The 21,125-nt window shown below is 41.2% G+C and overlaps 1 protein-coding gene across 2 annotated transcripts in view; it reads left to right on the top strand.

Annotated features, from left to right (window-relative positions):
- Positions 1 to 19,360: 19,360 nt before the first annotated feature.
- glra1.S (glycine receptor alpha 1 S homeolog) overlaps positions 19,361 to 21,125 on the top strand; it is a 102,813-nt gene continuing 101,048 nt past the window's right edge. For both annotated transcript variants that reach the window (XM_041588004.1, XM_041588003.1), the window contains exon 1: positions 19,361 to 20,643. In XM_041588004.1, the coding sequence (XP_041443938.1) occupies positions 20,588 to 20,643 (56 nt within the window). In that variant the 5' untranslated portion in view covers positions 19,361 to 20,587. The remainder of the gene's footprint in view (positions 20,644 to 21,125) is intronic.

Here is a 21,125-nt window from a genome sequence, read left to right as displayed (position 1 = left end):
TAAATCTCAAAAAATCCAATTACATTTTTTTAAAAAATTTGTTTCAAGTTTGGATAATTCACTAGTCGAATTTGACAGTTTCGACCATAAAAAAAAATTGAAAATTAGAATTTTCAATTCGACCCTGCAGATTTAGCAAGGGTCGAGTTTTGAATTCATGGGAGTTTTTTAAAACTTCCATAAACTCCCATGAACTTGAAATCCAACCAATCGAAATTTCTCTAAAAAAACGAATTTTCTAAACTTTTTGGGTGAATAGGATTGACCCAAAAACTCGAATCGAATTAGATTCAATTAGAATCAAATGTCAGGAAGGCTGCAAACAAATCCAAATTGATCCCAGGACTCCCATTGACTAAAACAGAAATTCGGCAGGTTTTAGGTGGCAAATAGTTGAATTTGAGTTCTTAAAGTGTCAGAGTATGATAAATCTCGAACATTGAATTAAATTTTTTTTTAAAAAACTCGAATTGAATTTTAACAATTCCCTAGTCGAACTTGACAGTTTTGGCCATAAAAAAACTCGAAAATTCTCATTTTTAATTGATAAATCTGCCCATTAGTGTTGTTTGGGTACTTGGAGAAATAGTATATAGTACTTAGACTTTTGTATGTACAGCATGTACAATTCCATGGGGCAAATTTCCCAAGCCGCGCAAATTCGCTAGCAACCACTTCGCAACACTTTGCCAGGCATAAATTCGCTATGACAACGTTAATTCCCTAAAATGCAAAGTTGCGTCCGGGGCGCTTAATGCTGGCGAAGTTGCGCTACCGTTACTTCGTCAAGCAAAGCGAAGTTGCGCTAGCATTGGCTAATTTGCTTATGTTGGGAAGAGAAAGGTGAATGGACGTATATGTTGCAGCAATTACATTACACAAGCCCACACATGAGCCCAGTGTATGTGCCATATGTTAGGAAATGTTGGGGGGAACCTGGTTACCTAAAAAAAAATGTACGGTCTTTTGCAGGCTATCACTCAGAAAAAAGGAAAAGACACCAGCGTTTTTTGGGACTTTTTTTAAACAAAAAATCGAGTAAGTCCTATCCACTCCATTGCACTTCGCCTGGTCTGAGGTGGCAAAGGCAAGTCTGGCACAAGAGGTAACGTTCAGTAAAATCTGCATCTTACTGAATTTGTGGAGTTCTGTCCATTCGCCCCAGCGAAAATTCGCCTGGCGTTAGATAGCGAGTGATGCCTGCGCCTGTTAGGGAATTGGCGAAGTTCCGAAATGGCAAATTTTCACTACCGTTAGTCACTTTGCCCTTTAGGGAATCTACAAAATTTGGGGGGTTGTGGAAGCACTCTTAAGGCTAAATTAAAGTATATTTAAGTATAATGGAAGTGCTACTTACAATGCACTTCCCTGGTCCCCTATCTCATAAGTAATTGAGTATAAATGCAAGTGCATGTGCTTACAAAACGGGGTTTTTTAGTTAGGGAATCTGCCCCTATGAGTGATTGTGCTATGATAGTGTGTCTACCATTACCGTTACCTTCTATACCGGGTACCTACCTCTCAACTTCGCTAAGGTATTTGGTCACTTAGAGCTCAAAGCTTGATATCGGGGCCTTCTAATCCACGTTCCAAGCACATCTTCCCCAGAAATTAGCCACAAAATCAAGCCCTTCATTTCCTTCATCAGCCTGATTACAAACTGTAAGCCACAGAATTCATCCATTGACTTCATCATCAAAAAAATAAAATTGGCATACACTATAAAATCAGCCTGAAATTAATAAATAAATATATTACATCAGCCAGCCATAATTGGATTGTTACATTAAGCATTTTGTAGGTGAAGTGGGATTTCTCTGCAGTATAATAATTATGTAATTAGAATGAGTTCAGGGACTGATCAGAAAAAAAACGCAGAGCATCATCTGTAGAGCGAGACTTGAACTCCCAGCAGTGGGCTCTGTCCGATAACCACACATGCTCACAGTGCTGCACTACAACCAGCCAACGGCAATGTTGTATTGTAATACAGCCCATAATTGCATACTGTACAATAGATCTAGCTTAAATACTGTATATGTTTTATTCTATGTAAACCCATTATCCAGAGCTCTGAAACACTTGTTTGTTTTTCACTAAAAAGGAGCACCGGCCTGGGATTTAAGGTAAGTCAATACATTCACTTGGGGGTGCCTAACATTTGGCACCCCGAAGTGTGAAACGACTTTCCTTCTCCTTTAAAGGGGTGGGTCACTTTTAAGTTAACTTTTAATACGTCATAGAATGTCAGTTCTAAGCAACTTTTCAATTGGTCTTCATTATTCATTTTTTATAGTTTTTTTAATTAGTTATGCTGTACTCTTGCTGCAATAACGAAGAAGGCAAACAATACCAGAGGGTTTAAAGGAGAAGTAAAGGTACCGAAGCAGTTTATTGTCAATAGATTAGCCACAATAGTGCAAGCTATAAAACTATTTATTCTGTAGAATGCTTTACCATACCTGAGTAAACAGCTCTAGAAACTCTCTGTTTGTTTAGGATAGCAGCTGCCATTTTAGCTTGGAGGTTAAAGATGAAAACAGGAAGTCTGATACAGAAGCCCATGAGTACACAATAGAAGGAAAGAAATGTGGTGTTTCTTTTGACAGAGGACTCAAAAAGCAACATTACCTAGAGGGATTACTGGTGTATTTATATAGACCTTTCTGATAAAGCTTACTTAATTTTAGCCTTTCCTTCTCCTTTAAACAAAAACAAGGTAAGGTCAGGCCGGATCATACACAGAAAATCCCCTAGGTTACGTTCACTGGGATAACTGAATACACAAGGGGCAGATTTACTAAAGGGCGAACTGACTAACATTGGCGGCGATTCGCCAGCATTACCATTTTCATGAACTTCGCAGATTTACTAACGTGTCCAGGCGTCACTTCGCTAGCGAAGGAGATAGAGGCTAGCAGTGATTTGCACTCGAACGCCAGGCGACTTTTCGCTCTGGCGAATGGATTTTACTCTGTAAATTCACTAAAATGAGGATTTTACTGAACGTTACCTCTTTCGCCAGACGAATTTTTAGTGGAAAAAAATCATATTTTTCAAGATTTATTATACCCTGAAGATTCAAAACGTCAGACCCAAAAATACTCCATCTTTAGCCTGTCAAGGTCCTGCAGTCAATGGCAGAGGCAGGGTTGGACTGGGGGGCCAGGGGCTGCATTCTAGGGCCCTCCTCCGGACCCCTGTGGCGTGCCTGCGCCGCCGAGCATGTGCACGCCGATGCGTGTGTGCTCACTGGCCCCCTGGGCAGAGGTCCTTTTTGCAGTTTGAAGATATTATGGTCTGCGCTGGGTTTCGTACAATAAACGTTTCGGGCTTTTCCGCTGATTCCTCCGATTTATGAAAAATTCTGACTTTTCTGGCGTCAAATACGAGAAATTCTGATTTTTCACACACCAGTCTGAAAAAGTTGTAGTTATCGTGCGATAATCCAAAAAAGTAATGTTTTTTCCCAATCTGATTTTTTTGTGTTTTTTTAAATGAAAAATAAGGGTAAATCGTGGATTCTGGTTTGGTCGGACTTTTTTTTATTTAAAACATGAGAAAAATTAAATTTTGATAAATAACCCCCTAAGTGTAATCAATTGTTTCATAGCTACTGGTGCACTTGTTAGATATTTCTATACCGATGGAGTTGTGATAGAGTTTTCTGGGAGTTGCATCACACCCACAGCTTTGCCCAATGTATTCCAGGTATTAAGCAAGTTATCTAAAATGCCTTCATGTTGATAAACTGGGTTAAATTATATAAAGGATAATAACCATGTAAATAATTATATGAAGATCTTGGGCAAGCCAGTGGCTATAAAAACCATATAGAGCTTCATTTTAGCCTCTAACAGGAGAGCCCCAAAGTAATGTATTTGTAACTGTCTGAATAATATTTAATAAACAAATAATGTATAGCAAGATGAAGAAACCCTGTTTCAAGTTATATTTGTCAAATGATTTCAATGTAATGTTAAAATCTCAATAAAAACTGACAGGAGGTGAAAATCCCCTTATTAATGTATAGGAATAAGTTAAAATAAAGTTGATTGGATGTGACAGATCTCCTTTCTGGATAGGTTACACTGAATTGCTTGCAATTGTGCGACTGATGCTCAAGAACCCTGCAGCTACTACCACCTTCCAGCTGGAGATAATTCTAGGATTCCCTTTTTGGGTAACATCAATAGACACAGATAGTGATGGCCGAATTTATTCGCCAAGCGAAAATTCACAGCAAATTTTTGCATTTCGCCACCAGTGGATATATTTGCATAACTGCCGTGAAAATTTTTCAATGTTTCCCCCCACAATTGTGTCTTAATTGTGGGTGTTTTGCAAATCAGGTGCAATTTTGTATCCAAAGTTTGCCAACAGCTGTTGGGGCAAATTTACCTAGGGTCGAATATCAAGGGTTAATTAACCCTCGATATTCGACTGCCGAATTGAAATCCTTCGACTTCTAATATCGAAGTCGAAGGATTTAGCGCAATTGAACGGTTTGAAGGATTTTAATCCATCGATAGAAGGATTTCCTTTGATCAGAAAATTGTTAGCAAGCCTATGGGGAACCTTCCCCATAGGCTAACATTGGCCTCGGTAGGTTTTAGGTGGCGAACTAGGGGGTCGAAGTTTTTTTTAAAGAGACAGTACTTCGACTATCGAATGGTCGAATAGTCGAATGATTTTTAGTTCGAATCATTCGTTTCGAAGTCGAAGGTCGAAGTAGCCCATTCTATGGTCGAAGTAGCCAAAAAAAACATTTGAAATTCGAACTATTTTTCCTCTATTCCTTCACTCCAACTAAGTAAATGGGCCCCTTCCTGTTATTTATTGGGTGTAAATCTGCTGTGTCTAGTGATAGGTGAATTTGTCCCATTTCACCGAAAAATGTGAGAATTTCCAGCGAAATTCGCGTAATGGTTCACGAAACACAAATTTTAACACCGGCGTCAATTTTGCGGGCATCAAAATTGACACCGACGACAATTTGGACGCCGGGGACACAGCCATTGACTTTATTGCAATTGGACAAAATAGCCGTTCGCCATTTCTCAAATTTCGTGGTAAACTCGTGATTCGAAACGGGACAAATTCAACCATCACTAGACACAGCAGATTTACACCCAATAAATAACATGAAACTGCAGTTGGCAAACTTTGGACACAAAATTGCATCTGATTTGCAATTAAGACACAATTGTGGGGGGGAAACATTGTATTATCCTGACGAATTGTGTCCAGAATTGCACTTTGCACACTGCACTTGCATTTCTAAGTCAGCTCAATATTCTCTTTCATTGTTTCTTCCTCTCTTTAATGGGAGCACCCAAAAGAAACACTGAATCCACATGAAAGCTTTGGAGACCAACGTTAGCATTGGAATCAGTGTGTGACAGAAAGGGGTTAAGCACAAATATATACCTGCCTCGGAATGTTCCATCTCTGCACGTTCTATTTTGCAGGTACTGAATTCCCTGCAGGCCTTTGCTTCTTTAATTACTTTCCTGCCCTATGCAGACCTATGTGCTTTTCTTCCGTCTCCTTAATAAGGAGCCCCTAGGGAAGAGCTCTTGGAATCACTGCAACACACAGGCACGATATTACATTTTAATATCACTTGTTTGTCTGTTCATTTCTTTAAAAAACACCCTATAAAGGGAAACATTGTCTCACACTTATGAGAGTATAAGGAGATACAAAAACTGAATGTCTAATAAATTTGGATACAAGAAAATGAATCATGTAAATGTGTTCTGCCTTCAGTTTAAAACTAGAAAAACATATTTTGGTGCTCGAAAAATTTATGTTAAAATTTCACATCCTGATTGGATTCCGTTCAAAGAAAAGTTATGGGACCTGTTATCCAGAATGCTCGGGACCTGCGGTTTTCCAGATAAGGGGTCTTTCATCAACATTAAATAATCCCAATGGGATTGTTTTGCCTCCAATAATTATGGTGGCTTGGATAGAAAGTTGTCTGTGTTTGGCAGCACTCTATTCAAGACGGACAAGAGTAGGACTGATCCTGCTATGAGGCAACCTTGTCTCCGGTGGCAGTGAGCAGTGTCAGTCTTACCAAATACTGGAACCGAAATGCTGAGAAGGACTTACAGCTCCCCACAAATACACCCTCAATTAAACACAGGAGGGGAGCTAGTGAAGGCAAGGTGTAGGAACTCAAGAAGGTGGACAGATTCATGGGACACCTCAGGATCAGACAGAATAAGCTGTAGATTAGAATTGGCAAGGTACAGGAGTCAGCAGTAGTCAGCAACAGTGGAGCAGGATTATGGAGGTCAAAGACAAGCCAAGAGTCAGCAATAGTTTTTTTAAAATGCATCAGTTAATGTTGCTGCTCCAGCAGAAATCCATTTCTCAAAAGAGCAAACAGTTTTTTTATATTTCATTTTGAAATCTGACATGGGGCTAGACATATTGTCAGTTTCCCAGCTGCCCCCAGTCATGCGACTTGTGCTCTGATAAACTTCAATCACTCTTTACTGCTGTACTGCAAGTTGGAGTGATATCACCCCCTCCCTTCACCCAGCATCCTAACAACAGAAAAATAGCAAGGTAAAAAGATAGCAGCTCCCTAAGATAACAGCTGCCTGGTAGATCTAAGATCTAAGAACAGCACTCAATAGTAAAATCCAGGTCCCACTGAGACACATTCAGTTACATTGAGTAGGAGAAACAACAGCCTGCCAGAAAGCAGTTCCATCCTAAAGTGCTGGCTCTTTCTGAAAGCACATGACCAGGCAAAATGACCTGAGAGGCACCTACACACCAATATTACAACGAAAAAAAATACACTTGCTGGTTCAGGAATGAAATGTTATATTGTATGTTATAATGTTATTATTTGCAGTGTAATTTAGAAATAAGAAATAAATAATAAAAACCATGAAAGAATTCCTTTAGGCAGGAGATCAGGCAATGTAATAAAGAATAATCCATAGAGTTATCAAGCAAACAGCAACGGTCAGCAACTTTTAGGCAGAAGATCAGGTGAAGTACCAGAATATAATTTATAGAATAGTCAGTAGGGATGTAGCGAACAGTTCGCCTGCGAACTTGTTCGCGCGAACTTCGACCGTTCGCGTCCGCCTAATGTTCGCGAACGTTTGGGAACGTTCGCAATTTGAGTTCGCGACCATTCGACCGCTAAAATCGAACGATTTCCATTCGTTCGAACGATTTCCATTCGTTCAAACGATTAAAATCCCTCGACCGTTCGATTCGAATGAAAATCCTTCGATCGAACGATGAAAATCCTTCAAACGTTCGAATCGAACGAAAAATCCTTTGAACGTTCGAATCGAACGATTTTGCGGGTGTTCGAAGCTCGCGAACGGTTCGCGAACCGTTCGCATTTTTTGCCGGTGTTCGCGAACGGCGTTCGCGAACACCAAAACGGCGGTACATCCCTAATAGTCAGCAATAGAGATGGGCGAATTTGTCCCTTTTTCTTCGGCAAAAAACGAGTGAATTTATCGTGAAATGGCAAAAAATTTTGACACCAACGTTAAAGTCAATGGGTGTCCGAATAATGTTCACGAGCAAGGGTTTTGACTTGATCGACTTTTCTGATGCGCATCCAAAATATTTGCTGGTGAGTTCTCGCGGCAGTTTCGTGAATTTTTTCGCCTGCATTGAAATGTGCAAATTCACCTCAAATTCGCGCCTGCTGAATTTATTTGCCCATCACTAGTCCTCAAGCAACAAAGGGTCATCAACTGATAAGCAGACCTGTGTCCTCTGGTGCTATGCACCTTTTTCGCTAGCGAATTTATGCCAGCGCCCGTTAGTAAATTGGCAAAGTCCTGAATTTTCACCAGCGTTAGTCACTTCGCCCCCTTTAGTAAATTTGCCCCTATAGGTATAACACCTTGCTCGGTCACAACCCTAGTTTCTGTTGGGATTGGTTAAGAAGATTAAATATGGGAACTCTGGGTTTCCTGCTTTTGGTTTAGTTTCCTGGTAAGTCAGTCCACCCATTCACATCTTTCCCATTATTTCGTAGATTTTCCCATTTTGGGAAGACAGTCATTTGGGTTTATGTCTAAGTTGTCTTCAAGCACAATAAAACGACGCTGTATGAAAGCAAAACAGGATTGAGGTACATGACTAATCTGTGCTCTATTTTTTCTACATTACAAACCCAGATCTCCCTTGTTAAGGCTTCTATACTTGTCTCAGTGGTGTAAAGATATTCTTGCAAAAAGCATTTCGCTTCTCTCATCCTAAGATGCTTTCTGACATTAGCTGTGACTTTATGAGCAGTCTCCAGGAGGAACGCGTATGGCACAAAGTATTCTAGACGCAGCAAAAAAAAAAAGCCGATATAAGAGCAATGGGTGTGATTACTGCGCTGTGATATCCATTTATTCTGTTTTATGAACTGTTGACTGCAAAGCAGAGGGGTGGGGAACCATGAAATCAAATTGTGTGAGTCTGCAGGAGTCTGAGCAGATCTGAGTGGCACAATGCAAGAAACTGCAAAACCGAAAAAAAGACAGTGAAAACCATTTTCCATATGGAGTCTGGACAAGCAAACAATAATCAGCTGTCTGTCATTTTGCTATAGAATATTCACCTTACAGCAGTAGACTGGTGGATGGGCCTGGAGCAGTGCGTAGTAGGAAGAAAATGTTGTACTAGATACATCTAAAAGGCCAGCTTTAAAGTCAGTTATGATGAGATTTAGGATGAACATAGATTTACTCTCTTGGATATTCCTAAGACTATGACTAGTGATGGGCAAATTTGCGCCGCTTCGCCAAAAAATTTGCGAATTTCGCGCGAAATTCTCGAAGCAGCGAGAAATTCGTAAAATGACGCCGGCACCTTCATTTGCCGCCGGCGCCCATTGTTTGACGGTTGTTTTTTTTCGACGTGGCAAAATTTTTTTTTGACGCTGACGAATTTTTTCGGGCTAATTTTTGCGGCCGTTTCTCGAATTTATTCGCTGGCGGCGAATCGCACAAATTTGCTGCGAATTCACGCCTGGTGAATAAATTCGCCCATCACTAACTATGACCAAATTCAGCTCAGTGAGAAAAAGGAATGTCATGATTTATAACATGAAAACTCATGGATGACATTCAGTTTCGAAGAGAAAAAAGTTTTCTCCAAAGTCAATAGAGTTTTCACCCGATAAGCCATGAGATGTGTTTTTCTGAATTGAATTGCATCTCACATTGAAGCTCACCCATGAGTTTTCATATTCTAAACCTTTTTCTCACTGAATGGAATCAGGCCCTATGTCTGAAAGGCTGATCTAAGTATGGTTTGCTATATCTTTCAATTAGCTGTTGAGTTAACTAAAGGTTGGACCTCCAAGGAGAGGGGTTTGTAAAAGAAAGAGGAAAAAGATAAAAATTGCCAGCCCACGGTTTGCCTTAAAAAATTGTTATTACAAAAAAAAGAGGTGTTAGTACCACACTTTGGCCAAAATATGTGAGATCAAGTGCCACGTCAAGGCCCCTAATTGTACTTGAGTCCTACAGTATCCGTTAGCAATCTAAGTTTGTAGTGCATTCAAAATCATGTCCCCCAGCAATCAGTGTGACTGAGTAGTAAGACCACAGTGCATTACCCTTAAAGGAGAACTAAAGCATAACTAAAAAAGTAGGCTGTTGTACATTATGTTTTGGGCTTCTGTACCAGCCCAAGGCAACCACAGCCCTTTAGCAGTAAAGATCTGTGTCTCCAAAGATGCCCCAGTAGCTGCCCATCTTCTTTTCTGCTAATTCACTGCACATGCTCTGTGCTGCTGTCACTTACTGAGCTTAGGGACCCACTGACAATACACAGTACACATAGAATAGAAATGTCACAATATAAGGCTGATTAATAATTAATACAGATAATTACTACATGGCAGCACAGAAACCAGTGCAATTAGCATCAGAATTTAATAATCAGCAAACCTGTAGCATCAGCTTATATTACAGGGGAAGCTCATTTTCTGCTGGATAATTAGTGAAGAGCCCTAAGCTTAGCTTCTCAACAGCTGCTCAGAGCCCACTGACACTATTCAAGATGGTGACCCCCGGTGATAAGTTTGAAGTCCTGGATCATTGCTGCTATTGAGAAGAAGAAACTTTAAGCTAGCATAATAAGTTCAGTATATAAAATATGTCTTTTTTAGCCATATTCATTTTTTAGTTCTCCTTTAACTCAGAAGCTCTAGAGAGAAAGTGTCTTTGAGGTCAGATAATTGAAGGCAGACCTAAGACATAAGACAGAAGGCAGACATAAGCAGCATCAGCTAACACAGTTATATACAATTTAGGGCCAGTTACCCTTCCCTGGGGAGCAAGAGTGTGCACCTTTGTATTTAACAAGTTCAGTGCTCAGCCCAAAATGCAGCATCTGGGGTGAAGGCAGCTCCTATTCTGCTTTTAAACTTGTGGTTCCACACCTACGTACTTCCCCCCTTCCTAGACGTGGTTGTAAAAAAGAGATGGGCACAGTTTATAGAATTTTCAGGCCAACAGAGATTCCCGTGTCTTTGCTTTGGCTTGTTTGATCAACCCCTATAGAATGGGCCCAGCAAGGAACGATACTTTTGCTCGAATTCCACAACTCCTATGAAATGAAACTGCTCATCACATGTCCATTGGGATCTCATTACTAAGGAACAATTGGCCATTATGATGAGAGCTGCAATCATTGAATCCACTGTTTTACCACTCACCCTGCAATACTGTAATTAGCAGGAAGAACTTCCCTGGGACTGCCAAGCATTGCAACAATATATACCAATCATTGCTAGAGGGGGAAATAAAGTACAATAAATTACAAACCTTGTTTTTTTAGAAAAACTACTTTTCTAATGTATGGTTATTATTTTTTAACTGTTGTTGTATAATTCCCTGCAAGCCATACACTGTATTCATTGTCTAGTCCCAATTAAGTAAACAGGCCATGGAAGCCTAAAACTTAAATGCCCTATAGCACCATGCGAATTGCTGCGGTGATTATAATGTTGTAGGAAGAGCCCCACTGAAACCTGCACCTATATAGTCTAATTATGCAAAAAGTGTAACCTGCATTCGATTTCACAGAAGGTAATTGGTATATGACTCGGCACATGTGTCACTTTAAATAAACTTGTAACTTAGAGTAGGTTAAAAATGTGTAGAATCTGTGACCTGAATGCTACTGGGAGATGGATAGATAAAGCTAGGCTCTTCCCTAAGGAACACTTCAATCTGGAACTTTTTAGTGAGAATAATTTACATTTTGCAAGGTGTATGGTTCTTTTATAGCTGCGGCAACATGGCTCAGGCTGCTGTGATAAACCGCCAGTTTAGAGGTGGCAGTAACTCCAGGTTTCCCACAGCAACTCGCATCAATAGACGCAACTGCCTGTGGAAATGTGTGGACAAAGCAACTGTGATGTGGGAAGTAAATGTCCTGCATGTGCCCTGATCTTTCTAAAGCAAAAAAATACTACTGGGAGCTTATATATAAATATATATTTTTTTTTCAGGAGGTTGGCACACTGCTTCAGTTCATCACCCAGGTGCACTTTAAAGTTTCATACAGCATTCAAAAGACCAGCAACTCCAGGATATTAGTGCAAAACAAAAATCTTGTATTTATGTGAGCTTAGACCTTAGCCAACGTGACGTTTCGGTCACGTTGGGTTGTTAAGGGATCACATTCAAAATTTTGTCCTAATGAATGGCATTATGAGCAACAATCAGCATGGCTTTATGAAGGATAGGTCATGTCAGACTAATTTGATTGCATTTTATGATGAGGTAAGTAAGATTCTGGACAGTGGGGGGGCAGTAGATGTGATCTATTTGGATTTTTCCAAAGCGTTTGATACTGTGCCCCACAAACGACTGCTTTCTAAACTAAGGTCTGTTGGGCTTAATGAAGTAGTTTGCACATGGATAGGAAACTGGCTACAGGATCGTTGTTAATGGGACATTCTCTACTTGGAGTAAGGTTCTTATTGGGGTCCCCCAGGGCTCAGTATTGGGTCCACTTTTATTTAACTTGTTCATTAATGACTTAGGGGAAGGTATTGTAAGTAATGTATCAGTGTTTGTAGATGACACAAAACTATCCAGCCCAATTAATTCCATCCAGGATGTGGCACTTGCAACATGATCTTGACTAACTGGCAATGTGGGCAGCTAAGTGGCAAATGAGATTCAATGTTGATAAATGTAAAGTCATGCACCTGGGATGTAAAAATATCCAAGCCACTTATACCTTTAATGGGACTGCACTAGGCAAATCCATTATGGGAAAGGACCTTGGAGTCCTTGTAGATGTCAGGTATTGCTGGGATTCGAGCTGGGGACCTTTGGGTTTCTGGCTCGATACCTTAACCATTTGGCCAGGTGAGCAGCCTGTAGGGTTGCTCGCTATGTGTAACCTGGCCTCTGCAGTCCCAGCCCAGCTGCCGCCTGATTGGCCTCTCCAGCCCCATCTCAGCTGCAGCCTGTTTGGCATCTACAGCCCCAACCCAGCTGCTGCCTAGTTTAATCAGCCAATCAGGGCTGACTCTTTCCTATTTAAGGGCAGCACTTAGACCACTCCTTGCCAGAGCATTGCACGGTTTTCCTAGTACTGCGGCAGCGCCCCTAACTAGGTAGTTCTAGCTCTTGCCCATTTTCCCTTTTCTGCCTGTCCTTGTCTTGTCCTGCTTTACCTTATCTTGTACCTTCCCGACCTTGATCCGACCCTGCTTTGCTTGTTCCTGATTTCTGCTTCCTGTTCCACCTTGTACCTTGTCCTGACTTCACCTTGTACTGACCTTGTCTTGCCTGTTCCTGATTCTTGCTTTCCGACCCTGCCTTGTACCCCTCTCTCGCTATCGTCGGCTCCAGTCCTGTCTTGATATCCTCGGCTCCAGTCCTCTCTTGCTCTCTTGCTCCAGTCCTCTCTTGCTCTCTTGCTCCAGTCCTCTCTTGCTCTCTTGCTCCAGTCCTCTCTTGCTCTCCTGCTCCAGTCCTCTCTTGTTACCCATTCTAGTCTCCTTCTGCTATCCACTCTAATCTCCTTCTGCTCCTGTCTTGCTATCCGCTCCAGTCTCCCTCTGCACTCTATCCCCAGGTTGATCTGATCTACGCCCGCACTGTCCTGTCCCATCCAGTCTGTTCCTGTTCCACTCCTGCCCCGTCCAGTCTGTTCCTGTTGAGTCGTCGCCCTCTTCTTCCTGCCTAGTCCAGTCCTGATCTTCGCCCTCTCCGTCCCGTTCTGCACCTGATCCAGACTGACTCTTCACCTTCATCAACCTGTTCCTGCTTTCCCTTCAAGTGTTCCCTAGGCACATACAGCTCCTGCCTCAAGGACTCGCCCTTTCCCTTCAGTCTCCACAGCTCCCCCTACCTAATCCTTGACAGTAGATGATAAACTTGGCTGTAGCAAGCAATGCCAGTCAGCAGCATCAAGGGCAAATAAGGTATTGAGCTGTATTAAAAGGGGCATAGAGTCCACTGTATAGAGCACTTGTAAGGCCCCATCTAGAAAATGCCGTACAGTTTTGGTCTCCATCACTCAAACAGGACATTATTGTATTAGAGAAGGTACAGAGAAGAGCAACTAAGCTGGTTAAAGGTATTGAAAATCTTAGCTATGAGGAAAGACTGGCCAAATTAGGGATGTTCACGCTGGAGAAGAGGCGCTTAAGGGGTGATGTGATGAATATGTATACATAAGGGGATCATATAATAATCTCTCTAATGCTTTATTTACCAGTAGGTCTTTCCTGCTGACACAAGGTCACCCATTCCGATTAGAAGAAAAGAGGTTCCGCCTAAATATTGGGAAGGGGTTTATTACAGTGAGAGCTGTGAAGATGTGGAATTGTCTCCCTGAATCAGTGGTACAGGCTGATACATTAGATAGCTTTAAGAAGGGGTTGGATGGCTTTTTAGCAAGTAAGGGAATACAGGGTTATGGGAAATAGCTCATAATCCAAGTTGATCCAGGGACTAGTCCGATTGCCATTTTGGAGTCAGGAAGGAATTTTTCCCCCTCTAAGGCAAATTGGAGAGGCTTTAGATGGGGTTTTTTTTGCCTTCCTCTGGATCAACTGGCAGGTAGTTAATAAAAAAAAAAAAAAGGTTGAACTCGATGGACATGTGTCTTTTTCAACCTTACGTACTATGTTACTATGACTCTAGGACCTTTCTCAAGGCAACCACACCCCACAACTCATCAATTATAAATAGCCAATGATAATCAGGTCATTGAGAGAATGGCGTCACCATTATAAAAGTGACTAGGGCAATATAAATTAGTAATGATGGGCGAATAAATTCACCAGGAGCAAATTCACGGCGAATTTCAGCATTTCGCTCACCATCGAATAAATTTGTCAAAACTACTGCGAAAATTCGGCGGCATCAAAAAATTTTGGTTGCGCCTCGGAAAAGTCGATTGTCTCAAAACCACGGCATGTCAACATTATTCGGACGCCAATTGACTTGAATGCCAGCGTCAAAATTTGAGTTTTGCTAATTTTCGGGGAATCGAAAGGGACAAATTCGCCTATCACTATAAATAAGTATAGGTTAATAAGTTACGTAAAAAATCTCAGTCATAGGTGATAAGGATACAATGTAGTGTTATTCAAGACACAATTCGATGCCTTGTTACCACATATAATTGTGCAGCATTTAGTAACAGTGTTGAAATAGTGAATGATGTTTAAAAGCATGAGCATATAACATATATCATTAGTATCCTAACTCTCTAGCTCAATATTCTGGGGCCCCCTGTATCTATGCCTAGCTGCTTGTCAAAGTAATTTATATGTAGGACTTTATATGTAATTATAAAAAAAATCATGCAATAAGTCAGCATAGGAAAACATATACAAGGCATCTCTTATCTAGTCTCATCTAGCATGTATTACATAGATCAATCTGTAGATAAAAAACAACCCAATTGTAAAGCACTGTTCAGTCCCCTAGGGGCCACACAGTCAAGTTTAAAAGTCCAAAAAGCTCTACGGAGGTCTAGTATAAAGTCAATTGGCATGCATTTAAAGGAGAACTAAACCCTAAAAATTGATGTGGCTAAAAATGCCATATTTTATATACTGGATTTATTGCACCAGCCTAAAGTTTCAGCATCTCAATAGCAACAATGATCTAGGATTTCAAACTTGTCACAGGGGGTCACCATCTTGGAAAGTGTCTGTGACACTCACATGCTCAGTGGGCTCTGAGCAGCTGTTGAGAAGCTAAGCTTAGGGCTCGTCACTAATTATCCAGCAGAAAATGAGGTTGGTCTGTAATATCAGCTGATGCTACAGGTTTGCTGATTATTAAATTCTGATGCTAATTGCACTGGTTTTTATGCTGCCATGTAGTAATTATCTGTATTAATTACTAATCAGCCTTATATTGTGACATTTCTATTCTATGTGTACTGTATATTGTGAGTGGGTCCCTTAGCTCAGTAAGTGACAGCAGCACAGAGCATGTGCAGTGAATCAGCAGAAAAAAAGATGGGGAGCTACTGGGGCATCTTTGGAGACACAGATCTTTACTGCTAAAGGGCTGTGGTTGCCATGGACTGGTACAGAAATTGAAAAAATAATGTACAACATTTCTAGCCTACTTCTTTAGTTGAGCTTTAGTTCTCCTTTAAATGAAGATGCCAGGTGTTTAGCCTGAAACCAATCCTGTGCCACAGGTTGCTTAGATAATCCTGTTTAACATTCGGTTTAGGTTTGGGATCCAGTACAGCCCTAATTGTTGCGCAGTGCATACTAATTCTTTCCCGCAATCGGTTTTACCACAATATATAAGTCCACAGGGACACTTGATTATATAGGTCACGTTACGTGATGTACAAGTTCAAGATGGACCAGCACACCAATTTTTTCTATCACCAATATTTTATTGCAACATCACTGGGCATCCAACATTTCGGCCCACATTAGGGCCTTTATAATCCTTGATAAAGGCCCTAATGTGGGCCGAAACATTGGATGCCCAGTGATGTTGCAATAAAATATTGGTGATAGAAAAAATTGGTGTGCTGGTCCATCTTGAACTTTTATACATTTATTATTGACCAACCACCCACAAAAACATACTAGTGGACAGAGTGCAGGTTCCTTTGGAATTACTATATATATATATATATATATATATATATATATATATATATATATATATATATATATATATATATATATATATATATATATAGTAAAGAATGGACCCGCACTCCAATGTTCATAGTGAAAAAAATGATGTGTTTTATTCACAATGCATATCCAACGTTTCGGTCCACGCTGGGACCTTTCTCAAGGATCCTTGAGAAAGGTCCCAGCGTGGACCGAAACGTTGGATATGCATTGTGAATAAAACACATCATTTTTTTCACTAAGAACATTGGAGTGCGGGTCCATTCTTTACTACATATGCAAAAAACTTGACCAACGCACCCATCATCTAAAAAATCCGGTAAGAGTGCGCTCACCACAATTGACTTTATATATATATATATATATATATATATATATATATATATATATATATATATATATATATATATATACACAAAACATTCCCAGCTCTACACACGTTATGTTACTTTCTGCATGGGAGAATTTTCCTGCTGACAAAGGAAATTGGCTTGTTGCAAAGTAGGAAAAATTGTCCTATTATAATTATTATTATTATTGTCATTATTAACATCAGTTTTTCCCCAGCCTTTAGTTCCAAGAAAAACTAATGCAGCCACCAGGTTTCTTACCTTTTCCAATCATCTCTAGCAGAGACTAGTCTAAAAATGTTACTCTACTGTGAAGCATGTGTGGATTCAGCTTTCCTTGTCAGTTAAATGGTCAATCCAAATACTAAATGGGGTGTCAGATAAGTTTGGCTGCAGTAAGTGAAGGTATTTTGAAGGTGACTGAGCATCACTCTGGATCCCATAAGAACCTTTATTCTCCCTGGCCACCTCCTATATAAAGGAATGACATAGAGACTCCTGATATATATTCTGTAACCCCCCCTAGAGTCAGTCTTTGACTTACTCATGTGAATTAGGTCATTAATAAATTTCACATGCTTCACTAGGCAGCCAGCTAAATCCTTATTCATTTCAATGGACTACTTACACATACATAAAACTGTCTAAGTATCAAAGGAAACTGTGTATTGCTACGAGAAAGCTGAGGTGAGTGCCATAATTAATTTTTATAATTCAATCCCTCAGTTCTTTTGCAAGTGAACATGGTCAGAATACTTACTGTAAATAGAAGCAAGCTTCCATTATAACTGCAACATGGAATGATACACAAATAAACATAGGGATGTCCGGAATCTACAAATCATTCTGGATTTAACTGAATACAAATCCAGATTTACTTTGAGTTTACATTGAGTTCTTCCCTTAACCATTTTGCAATTTAAATTAATTTTCTATTTTCAGCTGTTTCTGGGATACTTGCAGTTTTAGACTGCTACTACCAAGCTTTTGGCTTGACTAAGAGTCAGCAACCCAATATTTATATGAATACAGGATGTGTGTAGGCAGTTAGGATCTCTTAACTTGTAACCTTCAGAAAAGAGATGAATTAGCAGTTTTAGACTGCTAGTAACGGCTTTTGTTTGTCTTTGAAGGTCATAGTATCAAGGGCCCAGTCTATGCACCACCATAACTGGTAGCCACAAGCTTGGTAGTAGCAGTTTAAAACTACAAATATCTCAGAAACCGCTACAAATTAATGTAACTTGAGAAAGTGGTCAGAGAACCTCTTCAATTTAGTGAACCTTTTGGATTTAGATACCCTTTGAGTTGTTCAGTGATTTAAAGCCACACTTTTTAGGAATTTAGATTGGGTATAGCTAAACCCTAAGAATTTAACTAAGTATAACGGATTTCGCAGAATCCAAAAACTGCTGGAACTGAGGAGATTCAGCTGAATCCTGGGTTCTTCACATTCCCTATGTAAAAGATTTTTATCTTTGCATCTTTCCATTTCTGGACATTTTCCCAGATGATTATTTTCTTGTTTAGCTTCAGATTTCAGGGAGCAAATTAGGTTTTGGCTTTGGTATTTGGCTGAACCCAAAAAGCACTGATTTGGTGTATCCCTATGATATAGGGGGTGTCAATGTTGGACTGCCCCGGCGGAACACCGGGAAAAAAGCCAGTGGGCCCCTGCTCCCATTGGCCCCCACTGGGCCAGACCCCCTCTCCCCCTATTTTAAATACCCCCCCAAAAAAAATTTGCAATTTGTGCATGCGCCATTCACGCCTTGATGCGTGTGTGCGCCTAATCGGCGCCTAAGGAGGGGGTGGGCGAGGAGGCCGGAGGGGGGCCACGGACAGCGGTCCCGGTGGGGTGTAAGAGCTTTCATAAAGTGCATGGTTGAAATTGAACATGAATTAAGGCCTCATGGGGCCCCTTGTAGCTCCTGGGCCCCCTGCAGCCGTAGGGTCTGCTTCCTCTGTAGTTACACCCCTGATTTCAAGCATCTGAGCTGGATAAATCCCATTTAGCTACATCTGTTAGGGAGATGGGCACTTCTTCCATATAAAGGACATATACTATTTGAGCCTGTTCACTTAAAAGAGAACTAATCTCTAAAAATGAATAGGGCTAACATTGTCATATTTTATATAGTGAATTTATTGCACGAGGCTAAAGTTTCAGCTTGTCAATAGCAGCAATGATCCAGGACTTCAAACTTGTCACAGGGGGTCACCATCTTGGAAAGTGTCTGTGACACTCACATGCTCAGTGGGCTCTGATTGGCTGTTGAGAAGCTAAGCTTAGGGGTCGTCACGAATTATCCAGCAGGAAAATGAGCTTCTCCTGTAATATAAGTTGATGCTACAGGGCTGATTATTAAATACTGTTGCTAATTGCACTGGTTTCTGTGCTGCCATGTAGTAATTATCTGTATTAATTACTAATCAGCCTTATATTGTGACAATTCTATTCTATGTATACTGTATATTGTGAGTGGGTCCCTAAGCTCAGTAAGTGACAGCAGCACAAAGCATGTGCAGTGAATCAGCAGAAAAGAAGGGGAGCTACTGGGGCATCTTTGGAGACACATATCTTTACTGCTAAAGCGTGGTGGTTGCCTTGGGCTGGTACAGAAGCACAAAACATCATGTACAACATTTCTACCGACTTCTTTAGTTAGACTTTACTTCTCCTTTAAACAGCAACTGCACTGAGCAAGATTTACTGTTACGGGACGAGGTACATTATGACAATGTTATGTCCAGTATATCGAGGGTTAACACATTCCAACGATGAATGTGATCTTTAGCCAATCAACGTGCATTTAAAGCATTTTAAACCCTGCTAATCCAGTGAGCTGAGCCAGAGGGAGGGACTTGACCTGCCAGATAGATTTTTTTTTTCCTCTTTCGCCTTTTTTAGTTTAGTAAATGACTGCAGCAAAGGAATATGCTTAGAAGTGAAGGCTCATTCACGCATAATATGGGACAAGAAGAGAAAGGCAGTGCCGTATATCATTACTGACGTGTCGATTTAACCGTAAGATGCCGCAAGACTGTGAAACTTAAAGTCTCCCTTTCGTGACTTCAGACGCGCCACTGAACGCTCGTAAACAGCAAAGAAACGCAGGAACTGTAGCAGACAGCTCAGAAGAACGTTTTGGGGGTTGGAAAGGGGGTCTATTTTAAGGGATACTCCCCGGAAACAGACTGCACGCGTTGGATGATGTGCCATTTATTTTAGGATGAGTGGGGAGTAACGTGGAGAGCAGCAGCAACTTCGCTATGGTATGGGCATGTTTCTGGCAGGGGGTCAATGTAGAAAGCCGATGTCCGTGGTGCTGAACTTGTCTTCTTGGCTGATCCATGACGTTTTACAGAGCTGTGCTGATATAAACTGCGTTTTCCAGAGCCTGTGTAGAGAAACGTTGCTGCGCTGTCCGAAGTGCTGAACTTGCCTATTAAAGACGTGGCTGATCCCTGCAGTTCTACAGACTAAACTGCGTTTCCAGAGCCTGTGTAGATAAACGCTGCGCTGTCCGAGGTGCTGAACGTGTCTGATCCCTGCAGTTCTACAGAGCGGTGCTGATTTAGCTGCGTTTCCAGAGCCCGGATAGATAAACGCTGCGCTGTCCGAGGTGCTGAACTTGCCTACTGAGCCCTGATTGATCCATGCAGTTCTACAGAGCGCTGCTGAAAGAGCTGCACCAGGCGCAACTGCGCTGAACTTGCCTACTTATTCCTGGCTGAACTGGACTGTCCAATGAGGGGCTGATAACGCTCTGCCGTCCGAACCGTTATCATTAGTCCTAAGAGCTGTGATCTATGGACCTGAATTAGGCCGAGCGCCCCATCAGAACCAGTGAAGTGCGTCCTGTGTGTGTGTGTGTGTACGATTCTGCAGCAGCAGCAGCCCTGGCTAATGCGAGATCTCAGAGAAGCCGTGTGTGTTGGTATTGACCCAAGCTTCCAGCACAAGCAGATTAGAGCTGTTACAGAACCAGTCTTTCCAAAGTAGCGCCGGAGGCAGACCTGAAGCAACACGCGCACTTCTTTCTACCCAGAAAGCTTCCCAAAATCTACAGTATCCACCTGAACCGAAACCATGTGCAGCCTCAACGCACTCGGCATTTACCTATGGGAGACGGTGCTTTTCTTCAGGTAAAGATATTTCTATTTCTCTAAGTAAAGGGAAGCGTTTGTACAGGGGAAGCACTTTAACACCTTTAATCTCTAACATTTGTGTGTGATTTGTAACCGGCACGGGTTTCAGCAGCCGCATCTAAGGACTTGATGTTATTAGTGCTGCAAAATCTGCAACCGCAGTGCTGATGAAAGCGGCGAGGCTTCTGGCGGCCACTAGCGATAGTCTGGGGTAACTACACCCCGCTGTCTCGTACTGTCTCACAATTTGTATGTGACTCATGCCTTAATGTTACACTCAAAGCACAGCCGCCTCCAACCTATTACTATATGATCCCTACCGGCAAAAACGAATCTCAGCAGTGGGCAGGGTAACCTTTAGAAGCACCAGGACTTAACACACACACATATATCACATAACATATATTTCTATCCCTGACTGTCATTAAGCCTGACTGTCAGTGACTGGTGTGATCCTATTAAATAGGGATTACTTATGG

Source organism: Xenopus laevis, chromosome 3S (genome assembly GCF_017654675.1).
Source record: "Xenopus laevis strain J_2021 chromosome 3S, Xenopus_laevis_v10.1, whole genome shotgun sequence".
Classification (NCBI taxonomy): domain Eukaryota; kingdom Metazoa; phylum Chordata; class Amphibia; order Anura; family Pipidae; genus Xenopus; species Xenopus laevis.
The sequence above is the reverse complement of the archived record's forward strand: the minus strand, read 5'-3'. Positions and strand labels throughout refer to the sequence as shown.